The following is a 16,410-nucleotide window of genomic DNA, read 5'->3' as shown; positions in this document are numbered from 1 at the left end:
AAATAATAAAGAGCTGAGGCCTTGTTTGTCTTCATTCCACAGTGGTATAAGACACAAATGTTTGTAAGGAATTCAGTGCTGGATTTCCACTTCAGGGTGTCAAATACTTCCAAATGGGTGTTGCACGACGTGTTGGGAGGACAACATTTCATCTCAAGAGTGTTGACCTCAAGCAGCTCTGGTTCTCCCAGGCTGTCTAGGGCTGTTAACTTATTTATAGTTGGCTTGAGGAGAATATGTTGAATAATACAATGGGGGAGGCCAGACAGGCTGGACTGCAGCTGTACAAAGCCTTCAGTCATTGGAGCAGCTTTACATTTACCGACCAGGCCTGTGTGAGTGAACTACAGAATAAATGATGATTATAGTGTATACTTTCTGCTCAGAAAGTTTATCATGCAATGTTTCCACACATGCCTTGGCCAAATCAGAGGCCTGACTGCCTCGTAACTTTGAGGCTATGAAGTACGAGAGTATATTTATATTAATGTCATTATTCGAGTTACCTTGACTTTAAAATATCTGATCAAATAAGACGTGCTATGTCCTTAGCACGTGATAAAACTAGTTTAAAATTCTGAATTGGCTGATTATGAAAAGACAGAATTTATTAATCCTAATGGTATATTAGTATAATTCTTTGAAAAAATAATCCTAAATATGTAGGCCTATTGTTAATATGTTACATGAATTGAATATATGTTATTATAAATTGAAAGCACATTCATATTTAAATATGGGGGAGTTATAAATAATTAGATTGCTTGATATTTTAACAATTTATTGGAAACTGCAATAGAGCTGGCTTTACCATTACAGTAAATTGAGCAATCAATTACATAGTGCTTATAATTATTTAGATACAGTATAGACAAACGTATCAATATTAACCTAGGCTATGTAATTGATTATATGACCTTCAAAGATCACATGGGTTTATACTCAGTCAGACATATATAATGTTGTGTTTTTGTTTTTTTACTAACTTGTGTCTGTAAATTAACTAATCGGCCATAGTACTTGTGGCCTATGTAGTGGTATATAAATGCTACTGGTTACTTAATTCAATTGGGATCAATTAAAAACTGCAGTCATATTTTGTGCTTTTCATACTTTAGGCTACTAATAAATTGCTCACATTACTCGCACATTATCTGCAGAAACCTAAGAAAAGCATTTAAAAACATGCTTGGTTGCCGTCAGACCTCTTTGAGATGTGTTGTTCTTCACAACAAAAGAGCTGGCACAGGTATGACCTCATTTTCTCTTTTCCATCTTGAACCTGTTAAATCTACCAACCAAAAACTAGACTCTATATCAATATAGAAGCACCAAAGATTTCAGGTCAGTATTCCTTTTTAAAGCCTATATGAATCAATTCTTTAAATGAAGTATTAGCCCATGGCTTTGAATTTACATGAGGCTACTATTAGAGATAGGCCTACTCCTTGTAAAATCCTCTTATGGAAAGACTGTTGATTAACTGTTGTGTGCTAATCAATAAAACCTCAATAAACTAATGTAGGTCAGCGCTTTCTTGAGGATGGGTAACTAATAATTGAGCGGGTAACTAAATATTCAAAAACACTACGTAATCCCAGAGTACATTGCTCCACTGTCTGCATTACCTAATCCCATAAGCCATCGCGGGGGGGCGGGGATATGGCTAGTTGTCAGAGCAACCTGCATGTCATTAGACAACCCCCGCCCACCAAATCATCTCCAGCCAATCAGAGGTCGTAGAAATGACATCATTGTTATTTTCAGTGGAGCAGCAGCTTAGAGGTGGATAAAGTTCGTCTCCACGTTGGAAGTGATAGAAAGTATTATCCCGTTCAGGCTGTGTTTGTAGTTTTTTTAAGGAGGAGAGGAAATCAAAGAGGACACCTCAGGTGTGGAAACAGGGAGATTTCACGAAGGAGGGAACTGCGGTGTTTGTTTATTACCGCGCGGTTCGCAAGAAGAGAAAAGTTTTCTCGGGACGCGAAGTTGTCAAGTGAGTTGAACTTCAACAATAGGCGGACTCGATCACAAGACAGTCGAGAGATAAAGAGTCACAGGACGAATGTAAACAGGCGACTTTGGACACTTTTATTTCATGAAAAAGGGCGACAAAAACTTTATGTCCAAGAAAATGGAAGCGACCTTCTACGAGGAAGCCGTGAACGCCTCAAACTCCCAGCATGACGGGACGGTCGCGGTGTACGGCTTCAACCCCAAAACCCTCAAACAGAGCATGACTCTAAATCTGAACGACCCGAAGAACTTCAAGCCCCAGCTGAGCGCCAAGGCCCTGGACATCCTCACGTCCCCTGATGTGGGACTGCTGAAGCTGGCCTCGCCGGAGCTGGAGAGACTCATCATCCAGTCTTGTACGGGACTCACGACCCCCACCCCGACCCAGTTCGTCTGTCCCAAGAACATCACGGACGAGCAGGAAGGGTTCGCGGAAGGGTTCGTAAGGGCTCTGGCTGAGCTCCACTACCACCAGCAGCCCCCCCCAGCCGTGCACCCTGACGCGCAGCCCGGCGCGACCAGCAGCAGCAGCAGCAGCAGCAGCATGGCATCCGGCTCTGCTGCGTCGGAGAGCGGCGGGATTCCCTACAGCTGCACGGTGCGCTCGGACCCGCCCGAGTATACAAACTTGGGCACTTACAGCCGGGCGGTAGGCTCTGCGTCTGCACCTGCCAGCGAGAGGCACCCACCCATCAGCTACCCATCCGCCCCGCAGCCGTCCCACAGCCACATGGAGCACCAGCGGCTCCACGCGCTCAAAGAGGAGCCGCAGACAGTCCCCGAGATGTCCGGAGATACCCCACCATTGTCCCCCATCGACATGGAGAACCAGGAGCGCATCAAAGCGGAGAGGAAGCGCATGAGGAACAGGGTGGCCGCGTCCAAATGCCGGAAAAGGAAACTGGAGAGGATCTCCCGGCTGGAGGACAGGGTCAAAAACCTGAAGAACCAAAACACTGAGTTAGTTTCCTCCGCCAACGTGCTGCGGGACGAGCTGGCTCTGCTCAAGCAAAAGGTCATGGACCACGTTAACAGCGGCTGCCAGCTCATTTTGACGCAGCAGCTTCAAGCTTTCTAGACTGAAAGGGAGGGTGGGGGGGGGGAACAAGGGACGTTTCTTTGGGGACCAAATGCAGCTGAAAGTGGGGCCCGTTCAGCCATATCATTTCAATTTTTTTTTTCCACAATATTATCCACCAAGACTGTGTCCACTAAGCTTATAAAATGCCACGATGGAGTGACTGAGACTGATTGGTCAATATAAAGGACATTCACCACCGAACTTCAGAAAAAGGGACGCTCACAGGGAACATCTGCTCCCTCTAGTGTGGCATTTGGGACATCTCTGGCATTTTTGACTCTTTTTTTTCTCTTTTCTCTTCGTATAAAACTAAGAGGTCAAATTTGTATTAAGTCAAAAAAAAAAAAATCATTTGCAATCTCTCACAATTTAAAGTCGTTTAAATGTATTACATTTGGTGCAGTCCTTTTTAGACAGTCAGTTGATGGGATCAAATTGCATCGGGCAGAAACTGTGAAGGAGGCCCTCTATTTCAAGCTGCATATAGACTTGAGTCGAGCACTGAGTCCCACCAGCGACTTTACAGTTTGTACAGAGTAACACTAACAATGTAAAAAAAACAACAAAAAAAAACATGTTTAACACCTTAAAGCAAAGACTCTTTCAGGTGTGTGTAGCGTTTACTGAAAAAAAAAAAAAACCCTGCCTTATTTTCTTAACTCCTTTGTTCATACGAGTTTATGATAACTCTGTTAGACCCGAAATAACACTTTGTAATAATATTTGTACGCTGTATTTTGAGCACTTCAGAACTGTAAATATGACGAAATAAAATGTTGGACACGCAGTTATGTGTGTGTACTTTTCTAAATACTTAATGCAGCCTTACTGTGCTGTACCTAAGGTGTTTTGTTATTAAAGGAACTGGGGCGGACGGGATATTGAGTCACCAGTGCGGTGTGGGACGCCTGTAATGGCTGGTGACTCTACGCGGCCGCTGATTGGTCGGTGAGTTGTCGGAAGTTAGCCGCAGACAGCCATATATGGAACGGGGTCCTGAGAGCGCCCTGGGACGGGTGTGTTAGTGAGTGAATCACCGTCCTCCCACTGCAGCTGGTGACTCCTACAAGAAATCTATAAGGGCATTAGCAAATCTCTTCATTATCTGTAGGGAACTGTTTAAGGGAAAGAAGAAATATTTAAACAATTTAAAGCGAATGCAGCTTTTTTTCACCGTCTGTGATACAAGTGTTATTTGGTAAATTAGACAATGTTGTGTGTTGACTGAGTGTATGAAGTCTCCTGTATGGCACTGAAGAAATGCAACAATGCAATGCATTATTTTGGCCATAGAACATGAGTAAAATGTAAATATTACATGATCCTTTAACTGTAAGGAGTAGTGCATTTTGATTGAAACAATAAATTCAAACAGCTAGTGAACATGTACAAAAATACTTTATTTTCTGAACTGTTAGTTTTATAAATTACAAACAAGCTTTGTTTAAAAAAAAAAAAAAAAAAAAAGAGAAGAAAAATCTACAGTTCCTCCTTGACTGGATTGTGTGGATCAACAAAAATGCAAAAGTGGCAAACAGATCTTCAAGTGCACTGAGACAAAACAAAATTCAGCTTGTGTGCAAACATTGTGGACCTCCAACACTGACAGATAGCATGATAAACTTTCAGCAGCACCAGTGAATGTTCGAGGAATGCGTTGGGAGATAGTTTATAGGCATAGTTCATGAGGGGCTTGATGCAGCTGTTGGACAGATTTTAAAGACCAACACAGCCACAGTAAAACGACACAGGTGTTTTCACTTAGTGCTTGATTGGACCTCTTCTAGGATCCTGCGTAGACAAGTTTGATTGAAAATCATGCTGGACCTGTAAAGACTGGACATTTACCGCCTTTGTCGATATTTTTTTGGCGCAGTGAGTGAGATGACGTCATGAAGGCTACCCCTAACATTACGGCTGTGATCACTTCCATTTGAATAATTATGTCAGAAAGCCCTTTAGTATGTCCCGATAAATATAGACGTCATTTAGTATGTGAGAAATATGAGGATGTCCGACTACATGCCACTCCCCATTTTCATTATGCAAGCCAGCTTGCTTTTTTTTGGCTGTTCTGACCCTCCACCTGCAGTGAAGGATTATGGGATAATTGTTAATGTCAGAAAAATAAGCAACAACAACATATGAATAGATCTATGAATAGAACTAAATCATCCTAGTAGATGCCATTTTGCTTTTATCAATACAACACTGCACGTTTCAAACCACCGCATAGTTAAAACTTAATATTACCAAGTAACAAACACATACCGAAAGTATCCAAAGGGATTTCTTACAAAGTGTGTGTCTTGAGCTGGTTTGGCAAATCGCATGGTGCGTCTTCAATGGATCGATTTTTACAATATTTCAATTGGACTCTGCGTAATACCACATATGAATGAGCAGGGTGTTCTTCACTGTAGGCACAAAGTAATATGTTGAATACTGCACGTAGAGTACTTCGTCAAGGCAGCTGCAGTGTGTGCCCGAGAAAAAAGATAAAAGAAATGATTTTCACGCAGGGACGACTTATCAGCTAGGAGACATGAACACACCTGTGTGTCACAGTTTGGGCTCTTAAGGAATGTTTTTCTTACATGAAATACATTGTGACCTGGATCATGTACTCAATCGTTTTCAGGATTAGAGGCTCAATGTTCCTGGTGTTTTCTAACAGTTGTGGTGCAAATGGTTGTAGTTGCTCATATAGCCTCACTTTAAACACTCCTCATATTTATAATGAAGCTCCAAATGATGATTAGGTAAAATGCCAAAATGGCTGGTAGAACAAAGACAAATAAAGTAGCCAGAGAGCTACATTTTGCCATCTATTGGCTGAAGCTAACTGCCCATTCGGTGTCCTCTGACCAGCTGTTTTGTTTCATCTCACTCCACTTATGTTTATCTTTTTCATACTATGTGGAGCGGATTATAGAACATATTGTTTTTCTAAACCATTATTTTCCACCTGCATATTTTTTTTTTTACGTGTGACTCCTGATGATATGCACATCTCACACCCAGTCCTGTGTCAGTGGTTCTCAGCTGACGAGGACGCCCTCTTTGGCAGTGAGACGCTGACGGTGTACGTGGTCCTGCTCCAATTCTTCATGGCTGGGGTGCCAGAGCCTCGCGAGGATGCGTTCCATGTTCAGAGCGTACATGGTGTGGGAGGGCATCACTTTGTGGTGAACCTACGTCAGACAAGGATTTCACAAAGATATTAAAGCACATACAAACTGAAGTGGTCAAGTAAGGACAGGTAGTCATCATCATCAGAGCTGTTACTGGAGTTCGGACGTTCGTGCCACCACTGGGGGGGGGGGGGGGGGGGAAGAGTCTAGCTGGAGACATGATTTCAATCTTGATCAATTGGATTCCCCTCAAGTCCCAACACACTGTGAAAACCACCTGTCACAATAAACCTAAACCTTAGTCATCCTCTCAAATACCTTGCTTTACCCGACCATCAACACAAGATACACATTTTTATATCATTGCTAAAGAAAAGAGCAAATTTGTTCAGATTATAGGACACAGATAATCCACTGACTGGTCCCTTTTATCAAACACACCAACGATGAGGATGAATCTTGAGTGTCATGCTAGTACAGAAAACATCTTAAAATCATCGCATACAGCTGATAACAAGGTACAAAATGAAAGGACCTTTTACGAGGAGTTTACGACCAAGTTCACCAAATTTGAATAGTGTAACACAATGTAGTTAATCGAGTAATGCTCGTGAGAGCCACAGGACCCCTTTATTTTTTAATATCTGTATTTTCTTACCACATGAAATGTCAAGAATTCATCGTTTCATTTGGTGTGTTTTCAAACACTTCAGTGCGAGACATACAGGGCTTGGCTAACTTGCCAAGCCTGCAGCCACAGTGACCAGATAAGTAACAGAGCACTGGTGGGTGGAAAGCTTAGATAAGGTTCTGACAACAGGGAACTACATGAGTACAACTTTCTTACCTGTAAAGCTTCCAGAAGATCAAACATGCTGATCGGAGGGAGGGGTGCAGGGAGCATGTCTGCAGAACAAGCTAGTAAGTGAACAGCTTGTTGCTCGGCCTCATCAGGTGACACCTGAGGAGGTGGGCCGGCGGGGAGGGACGCGCTGGGAGGGGGACTGAAAGTAAAAGAAAGTTAAATCAATATGGAGTGAAAGTGTAATCAGTATCACTACTACTCTCTAATTATAGCAGTGTAATCAATGGCTAACTGTACACATTATCAACAGGTTAACAACTCTGCATAACGTGTATCAGCTAGCGAGAGCAAATGCAGTTGTTCCTACCATTCAGTGACACTGTGGTACGCAGCCAGGCTGTTCTTCAGATAAGGCTGCGGCGTGACGTCATTGCCAAAGGCATAAGGGAAATGACCATCTCTTAAGCGATAGGCCTTCCTCCTCATGATGACGGCCGTCAGGACGTCTTTAAGGTGATGCTGGAATGAATCAAGAGCAGGAAGTAAAACCAACCCCGATCTCCTGAGTCAACTCAGCTGTCAGTCAGATTTAATGATGACGTCGGCAACTTTGGAAAATCGAGTACTTGTAGTAGCAGATTAAACCTGCCTACAGGTGAAGGACAAGTTCAGGACAGTGTCTTGGCGGCTAGCTTCTTTGGTTTCTCCTCTAGCAGTCTCTGCTCGTAGACAATGAGTGTTGACAGAGAGCGCACATCAACAAGCAGATATGATGGTAGATTGGCAGTTACACACTTGTCTGCAGAAGCTTTAGAGAAGGGTACAAAATAAATCTCCAAATTCATTTTTAACTTTTGTATGGATGCTGCTTCTAAAGACTTAAGCACACTGCATTTGGTTATAAAACTATTCATTTTTAAAGGGACATTATCAATTAGAATTGAATGAATTTCTTTCTTCTCTTTTTAAAAGGAGTATTTTTTGGCTTTTTTATGCTTTTATTTTACAGATGGGACAGTGGATAGAGTCAGAAATCAATGAGAGAGAGGGAGAGAGAGGGAGAGAGAGAGAGAGAGAGAGAGAGAGAGAGAGAGAGAGAGAGAGAGGGGAAATGACATGCAGGAAAGGAGCCAGAGGTCAAACCAGAACCCAGGCTGCCCGCCTGGTGGACCACAGCCTACACACATGGCTATCGACGCCCCTAAATTGAATGTATTTCATCTATCTGTGTAGTAAACACTCATATGATAGATCAAATCGAACGTAAAATTAATAATGAACGCTAGATTCCAGAAGTAAGAATACATTTAACGTTTGTGGCTGAAGATCGGGGTTCGATCCCCAGGTCCTGCAGCCACATGTCCAATGTGTCTCTGGACACTTAACCCCAATTTGCTGCTTTTCGGCAGCGTATGAATGGGATTGGTTAATACTAATTGACACTTCAAAAAGAAACCTCTACCATCAGTGTGTGAATGGCTAGGTGTGATCTGGGGGTGTAAAAGGGCTTAGAGTTGTCTAATCTAGAAAATTGCTAGAAAAGTTTAAGTCCATTGACCAGCTGTTGGTTGTCTTTTTTATTGCAGTAAACATGTTTGAAGGATGTAAACCCACAAAATGTGTTTTCCTTTATCAATATCTTTTATGAATGCGTCTTTAGCCGTATTAACACTGTCGATTATGTTTCGCCTTCAATCTGAATGTTGCGGAGGCGTAATGTGTCTGTACCGCCTTAGGAGTTGGTAACAAGAGGCGTTACAAAGGCGGTTTAAGTGGAGCCAGCAGGGGAGCGCAGCACTGCGTGTGCGTGCATGTCTTCCTGTGTGTCACAATGTGAATTGACAGACAACAATCATTTATACTCTGACTCTCTGACAGTGTGCATCTTATTCCATACAGAGCATATAAAGGCTCATTTGTAATGTGAGATGTGGGCTTGTGTTCATAGAGTCGACTCTACACACTGCTGCTGGTGGACTGTGTAAACAAACCTCAACAGCATGGATCATGGTGCTGACAGAGTCGTCTGTGATGTTATCCAGACCCAGCTCAAAGGCCGTCACCATCATGCGAGCCTCCAGCTGACCCCGTGTGGGCAGCAGCAGAGTGTGGGCACTGAGACGCAGCTCCTCCTCCTCACCAACTCCTCCTCCTCCTCCTCCTCCTCCTGCTCCTGCTCCTCCTCCTCCTCCCATTTCTCGAGGGCTGAAAGGCTGTGCAGCGCTCAGAGGGTTCTGAGGCTGAAAACGATGCTGAGGGACCAAACAAGATGCACAATCACTTGTTCCAGCATCTGGTAATTCAGTAGATCCCACTGAACTTTAAAAGTATCAGCAGTCAGCCATTATTTGGAAATGTAACTAAAAATGTCAGCAGACCGTAAAATACCCAGTAAGAACAAAGAGTGTGAGTACTTACATCAAATTTCTGTCTGGAGGAACATTTTTTCTTTCCTTTTGGTTTGCCAGGCTTTGAAGCAGAGCCGCCTTGCCACTGTAATGGACCAGTGCCCTCTAGTGGACAGCAAAGGAACACATCATGAAGATTTATCAAAGAAATAATTTTAAAAAAAGTTGCCATTGAAAACCAAAGTTTCCCCTTTGTCACGTTATACACTTCACAGGCGATGGAGCATTTGATCAAAATTATAAATGCGTTTCATCCTTTGCCAAAAAATTCTGTTAACACATTTGATGGACTTTGTCCTCTCTGTAAAGTCTGTGAAACATACACTGCACGATACGTTAGATAATAACATAAACATAACAAACAAGCACAGCTAAATAAATGAAATAATACAGAATATGACAGTACAAGTTCACATGCTAGGGTGGCGTCGGACCACAGCCGCCCACAAACGTTGAGTGTATTCTTACTTCTGGAAGCTAGAGTCCATTATTCTTTTTACTTCAGATTTGACCAATCATACGTAAGTTTGTACTACACAGATAGATGTTCACTCAATTGCAGGGCGCCAGTAGTCAAGTAGTTAATGCGCGCAACCCATGTGTTGAGTTTGTGGTCCTCCCTTCAGACGGGCCGGGTTCGGGTCTGACCTGTAGCTCCTTTCTTGCATGTCACTCCCCACTCTCTCTCTCTCCCTGATTTCTGACTATCCACTGAACTAGCTCTAAATAAAAGGCATAAAAAGCCCATAAAAAGTAGAGCTGAGAATCTTTGGGTGTCTCATGATTTGATTTCGATTCTTGGGGAACGATTCTGGATTCATTGATCAATGGATTCAAACTCTATTTATGAGTTAATACATACTTCAGGATCTACTCCAGTCATCGGCGAGACCGGCTCAATTTATTGTTGCTCCATTTGGCATTCCACTGAGTTAAAGATCTAGCATTAGCACTGATTACCCCCAAAAATAAAAAACCTAAAATTATATATAAATCGATTTTTTTGAAGTTATGAATCGATTTCAAATCTTAGAAGAGAAGAAACTAGATTTTTTTTTTACATAAATCGATTTTTTTCCCCACATCTAATAAACAGAGTATACAAAGAATTGAATCGAAACATACCTGGTGTGGAGACAATGATCTGGCAGCGTGTGAGAATGGCCAGCAGGAAATCATTGTGAACATGGACTGTAGAGAAAGAGGGAGGGAAATAAAAAAATAAGCAACACTTTTTTCAGATGGCCACAATTCAAAATGAACAATGTTAGTTTTGAATCGGTGAAATAGAATGACAAATCGAGTGACATGCAAACAAACAAGAAAAAAAGGTTTCCTGTTGGGAGTTAATGTTTATAGATTTTTTGATGGTGTATGGTTGATTGAGGAAAAGTTTACAGATGTGATGATGAGTGCAAGGAGTGAACAAAATAAATAGAGATGAAAAAAAAATACTGGGTGAATGAAAATAAAGGAAGTTGAAGTAACTATCCCTATCACCACACATGTGCATATATAGATGTGGACACAGAAAATAAGAGTAAAAAAGTGTGACTTTGTTTTGATACTAACCATTATCCTGCGCCAACAGACGACGTGCCTCAACGTCAAACTCCTCCTTACTGATCTTCTGTTTGAACCAGAGCTTTAAGTTAGCCCAGTAACTGCATGGAGAGACCACAGACACAGAGGGAAAACAACATGGTTGTATTAGATACACAATGTTTGTTATTGACTAAAACATTCATCACTTTTGGTCTGAAGATGTTTAAACTCGGAGGTGCAACAGAGAGAGAGACACATATCAAGGCGGAATAATTGTAAAAACACTGACTTGTTGATACATTGTTGTTACATTGTTGATACATTGTTGTTACATTGTTGTTACATTGTTGATACATTGTTGTTACATTGTGCGCAGTGATAGCGAGCTGCTAGTTTGCATTGCGAGCTAGTGGACCAACAAGGCTTTAACATTCCCGCGTCACACCAAGAAATAAGACAAATAAACCAAAACAAACAAAAGAGCATGCCAGCTTTTATCAATTAACTTACTGCTTGACATTATCACCGATTGCATCAGTCAAGTTTTTCTTTGCAACCTCAAGCTCGCTAGCATTAGCAGCCATTGCGTTCATAACTGGGACTACTGGGACGTCATCATCCGGCGACATGGAGTTTTTTTGTTTTTTTTCCCTCGTTTTGTCAATAACCTTTATTGAAGCAAACAGGTTTTCATCGACGAATAATAAATAGCCTAGACACGTTTAAATAAATGCCAATAACACGAAAAGTACATTATTTAATTCTTCCGAACAATACGTTAATAATCCTCGATTGATTGAATAACATTTAGAAGAAAAAGATGAATAACATTAGCTGATGTAAAAGACTACAAACAAATGTAAGAAAATGTACATTTGAATCACAGACTGTAACACAAATCTTTGTAAAAAACGTAACACAAATGCTTTAAAGATAGATGTTAATGTCTTCCCAAACGTGTGTTTTCATCTTAGTTGGACTGTAGGCTATATCTCTTTAAATATGTAGAATATGATAAATAATGTGGTCTTCTTTTCTTTATGTAGCCTACATTAGAGCAAATTTATCGATATGTGTATAAAAGTGGAAAAAAAAAAAATACTGTCCTGTCCTGTCTGTCCTGATATCTTCCACTGTGTAGTAGTAAAACTTCCCACCAGTAGGTGGTAGGCTAAAGTAAGATCTGCAAAGCCCAGACCACCAACATGGTGCTAAGTTAAAATAGGATATAAACCATTGGAGGTTTGTCATGCTTTATAAAAATGTCAACACACATTCTAATAGCCATTTAATACCAAAAAATTAACAAATTAACAAGTTCCTTTTGAGTCAACATGTGAGTTCATGTGAGTTCAATGTTAAATTCACAGATGTGTTGCTTATTAGGCCTACTTTTCAAAACTAGTCTTGTTTATTCCCAAAATAAAATTAGAGCTGGTATTATGCTGTGATCTCACTGCAGCCTGAACTCATAAAACCTGGCTGTACCATCCATGGATATGTAAGTCAATGGCAAGAATTTTGGCCAAGAAACAAACAGTAGATTTGTAACAAAGAAATCCCACTTCTTCCCACTTTAAGGCTCCAGGAATTTATCTTAGATGGTCATTTCTATTGAGCTCCCAACTTATTCACTAAAAAGCTGACGTAAAGGGGATTTACTTTCTCTCCACTTCAGAAATCCCAGTTTTAATGATCCAGACCTTCTTCCAACAGAAAACCAGCTGCCAGGATCTGAGTTGTTTTGGAAAGCTGTCATTAAAACAAAAAAAATAATCACGTCCCATTTTAACCACTGAAATTCCTGCTTCATTGACAAGTCACTCACATCTGCAGTTACTTTAGTGCAACATGTGAACTAGGACTATATGAAGAGTTCAGGCAGCATTTTTCCTGTTCTGTGGTTTAAAGGTACAGCAGGGCTCGACCTTTATCTATTCTTTGGTGTTCGCTCTGTTTAGCTTGAAGCATCTTGTCCTAAATATCGCTCTAAAAAAATCAAACAGTCGTATAAACAGCCTTATATTAAGATCTGGAGTCCTTCCACTGATGCTATTGTAATTGTTAGTGCTGTTTTGTTATGCTGAAAGTGGCATGAATAGATCAAATATTATGCCAATCTCATGTACGCTTATTTTACAGAGCCAACAGGCAGCTAGCTTATTAGTTTAAAGAGGGAAACAAAACAGCTAGCCCTGCTATGCCTGATGTTTGAAACAACTAATATCCAACAACAATTTCCTCTTTGCATCACAAAACTGTCTGTATAAACACCAAAAGGCAACCTGTAAGAGATGAAGAGGAACAAAGTGGAGGTGCAAAAAACTGCAGTTCCTTGAGTGTCCACTTGAGGCTGGCTCCAAATGACCCGGTCGTCCCATATTAAAATGTATGTTTGACAGCAGAAATTAACATGTTTCAACTTGGCAAAATAAATGATTTTGGTCTGAATGATTCATGTCTTTATCAGCACACACTGTATGGGGGAGGATTTTTAAACTCACCTGTTTTGATTTTATAAAGGGTACAAGTTATCCACAATTAGGGGCGTGACAGTCTTGACTGTAAGCTTCTGTAGCAGTTAGAGGCTCAAGGCCAGCCTTAGCTCCAGCTCTTTGCCTGTTGTAAGGTTGACCAAATGTTTTATAGATTCAAATTTCCAATATGGCAACCGCTATGGATCGGCTTCCCAAACAGCCCTTCAGAGAGGGTGACATCACACAGACTCTGTCCATTAATATTACAGTCTATGAGAAAACTGAACTGAAAACTACAATATGAAGCTTACGTTAGCTAAAAGGCTAAAAACCAGTTCTACAGCTAACTTTATTCTGCTCAAAGTTTGAAAAACACCTCTTGAACTGACAAATTAACACTTTCAATGTAAAGTCATGATATTTACACAACCGAGAGGAGGACTGTATCTTAATTGCACTTTTTCTAAAAGAGAGCTTTATGAGTTAAAGGCGAGACTTGGTGGTTATGCTAAAAAAAATGCTTTTAATTTTCCACTGAACTGGATATTAAACATTTTTGTGGTTCTTTCTGTTGTCCTTGGTGGCTCTTTGGCTCCTGCCTCTCTTGAGCAGGTTTAGACTGGGAGGCCTTTCTGATTTTCACTGTTTTAACTATGGTGTAAAAACAGCGGAGTAGTCAGGGCAATCACTCCTTCGGCTCTGTCCCCCCAGGCGGTCATGAAGCCTTAAACAGAGTCAGACCTCCGTGACTCATTTATCACAATAAGTGAAACCGTATATCCAGAATAAATACAGTTAATAGTCATACTGTAGACGGTTAGTGGGACCTCTGGTTCAGTGACTAATGCTGACTCTTCACTGTTCTGAGGTCATACGTCTTCAGATCCATATGATAAGGGGTTTCAAGGTTTGAGTCCAGAACAAACAAGCTTTCCATGCCAGCCACAAGAACAATGAAAACCATCTGAGTCTTTGGCTACTAATAGATGTATTTAACAGACTAAATATCTGGGAAAAAAATTCAGGAGGCACACTTTGAATGGCTCCAATTTTCCTTTGTTTGTTATCTTTGGGATTCAATCGGTGAGTAAGCTAGTTGACCTCTTTCTGCCACGAAAAGGAACTCATTAAAATAAATCTCATTTTCACAATCCCAGCACTCGCTTTTGTCTTATAGCTAAATGAAATATCTCTCCACTGTAGGTTTAAACTGTAGCTGTCTGCAGCTCAGTGAGTCTCCCCAGATCTCTGCAAATGATCACCCATCTTAAACAAGTGTCTGTTAAGCTTTAAATCAAAAGGGCACTTAGGAGCCGACTTAGTTATGGGGTTGTTGAACTGTCCTGGATGGGGCCAAGTTAGTCATGGTGCTTATTTTCAAAGAAAACAGCTCCACATCCTGTCTGTTGATTTGCTGGTTGACACCAACTGATCTTTTGAGGGCTAATGAGTCACTCTCACGGACTCTCCCCCAACTGCAGATGTCTTTCAGCAAACATCCGTACAGCCAGCAATTCTTCCATAAATCTTCCGAGCCTCTGTGCCATTTTGGTGGTGTAAGTCATAGACAGAGAAGCTTAACACGTTTACAAAAAGGGCTTTCACTTCTTTAACCTGCAGCGGTTCTCAGAGGACCACACTGCAGCAGCAATCGACCATCCCCAGTCTGTTGGTAGTCAGGTATTCGATGTTGTACAGACCTGAGTGTGGTCCCCTCACCAGAGCCAAGGATGTCACCTTTTCTGTTCCAACCTCTGACTGTGCAGGAGTTTGGGTTCTGTGGGATGAACATACATTTTCATTGCCCCACGGGGCTGTTTAAAATGTGAGGGTTCAGTGTGTGGTGGGCAGAGTTGTTGGAAGACTTCAGTTACAGCCTCGGTGGTGACAGAGCCTTTCACACTGGCACTCTGTGGCAAGTTCAGGCCTCATGTTAATGGACAGACTATTGGAAGGATGGCGGCACTGTTTGGGTTAAGAACAGGTATGATCAAATAGGTAGTTCAAAAAATCTTGACCTTTCAATGGGGTGACCGTGATTTTAACCTCCAAAACTGGGACCCTTACATGCTCCACACATTTAAATGGGAGCAACAACAATGGAAGCGACCGAGGCTGTTTCGCATCCTGTGCTTGCCTGTGACTCAGTTGGTGAGCTGCCTTGAGAATGACACATTGATTCATTTACAAACCCCAATATCTGTTATCTGTAATGAATTATTGATCTGCAGTACATTGTGGATGTGTGACAAATGCTGATAAGCTTATTAGCTGTCTTGACAAGGGTGAGAGTTAAATATCGGTAGCCTGCTACTTTTACAAAGTTACCAAGCCTTTACCTTACATTAGCATTAAGGCTAAAATGACTACCTTTTCTCCAATGTTTGAAAACCACCCTTAACTTTACTGATCAAAAGGTCATGTCTAGTTTCTGTCCAAAAGTTTAACAACAAACAAGTCGAGGAATGAGGGGGGTTCCAGTATTTCTGTACAGCACATAGGCTAACTTCCTGTATTACCAAAATGTATCCTTTTTACTTTTTATTTTCATGGATTAAAAAAACAAGATACATTGTTAATAAAATACAAAATTTGTTCTTGGGGCTTTTTGAACTCCTGTGCCTGCTTCTAGTCTTTATGCTAATGTTAGCTAACCCCCTGTTGGCTCTAGCTTCATATTTGAAGTTGAAGACATGTATGGTAATGTTTATCCTATTATTCTTGGCACAAACAAGTTGATGCATTTCCTAAAATGACAAACCCTCCGAGTCTGTGTGAATAAGCAGCAGGATCATGGCGCATGCTGTTATTGCTTTGAAATAGTTGTAAAAGCTAAAAATGTAAAAAAAAAAAAAAAATCCTTTCAAACGATAACAAACAAGGCATCTAATTTAGTCACAATTAAACTCTATTTATAAAAGATCCTACTCTAAGAAAACAGAAG

The 16,410-nt window shown here is 41.1% G+C and overlaps 2 protein-coding genes across 2 annotated transcripts; one reads left to right on the top strand and one right to left on the bottom strand.

Moving 5' to 3' along the window:
• The first annotated feature begins 1,766 nt into the window (after positions 1-1,766).
• On the top strand, positions 1,767-3,884 carry LOC109997721 (transcription factor Jun). The gene has a single exon (XM_020652308.2). It carries the CDS (start codon positions 2,099-2,101, stop codon positions 3,092-3,094), a length of 996 nt encoding a protein of 331 aa, XP_020507964.2. The 5' UTR covers positions 1,767-2,098; the 3' UTR covers positions 3,095-3,884.
• A 662-nt stretch (positions 3,885-4,546) lies between these two features.
• Positions 4,547-11,656, bottom strand: tada1 (transcriptional adaptor 1). The gene is made up of 8 exons (XM_020628451.3): positions 11,500-11,656; positions 11,017-11,108; positions 10,570-10,635; positions 9,455-9,549; positions 9,028-9,288; positions 7,404-7,555; positions 7,079-7,235; positions 4,547-6,291 (listed from the first exon to the last, which is right to left on the bottom strand). The coding sequence occupies exons 1-8, from the start codon at positions 11,616-11,618 to the stop codon at positions 6,139-6,141; spliced, it is 1,095 nt and encodes a 364-aa protein (XP_020484107.2). The 5' UTR covers positions 11,619-11,656; the 3' UTR covers positions 4,547-6,138.
• Between the last annotated feature and the right edge of the window lie 4,754 nt (positions 11,657-16,410).

The sequence above is a fragment of the Labrus bergylta genome, chromosome 4 (genome assembly GCF_963930695.1).
Source record: "Labrus bergylta chromosome 4, fLabBer1.1, whole genome shotgun sequence".
Lineage (NCBI taxonomy): Eukaryota > Metazoa > Chordata > Actinopteri > Labriformes > Labridae > Labrus > Labrus bergylta.
This window is presented reverse-complemented; position numbering and strand designations above follow the sequence as displayed.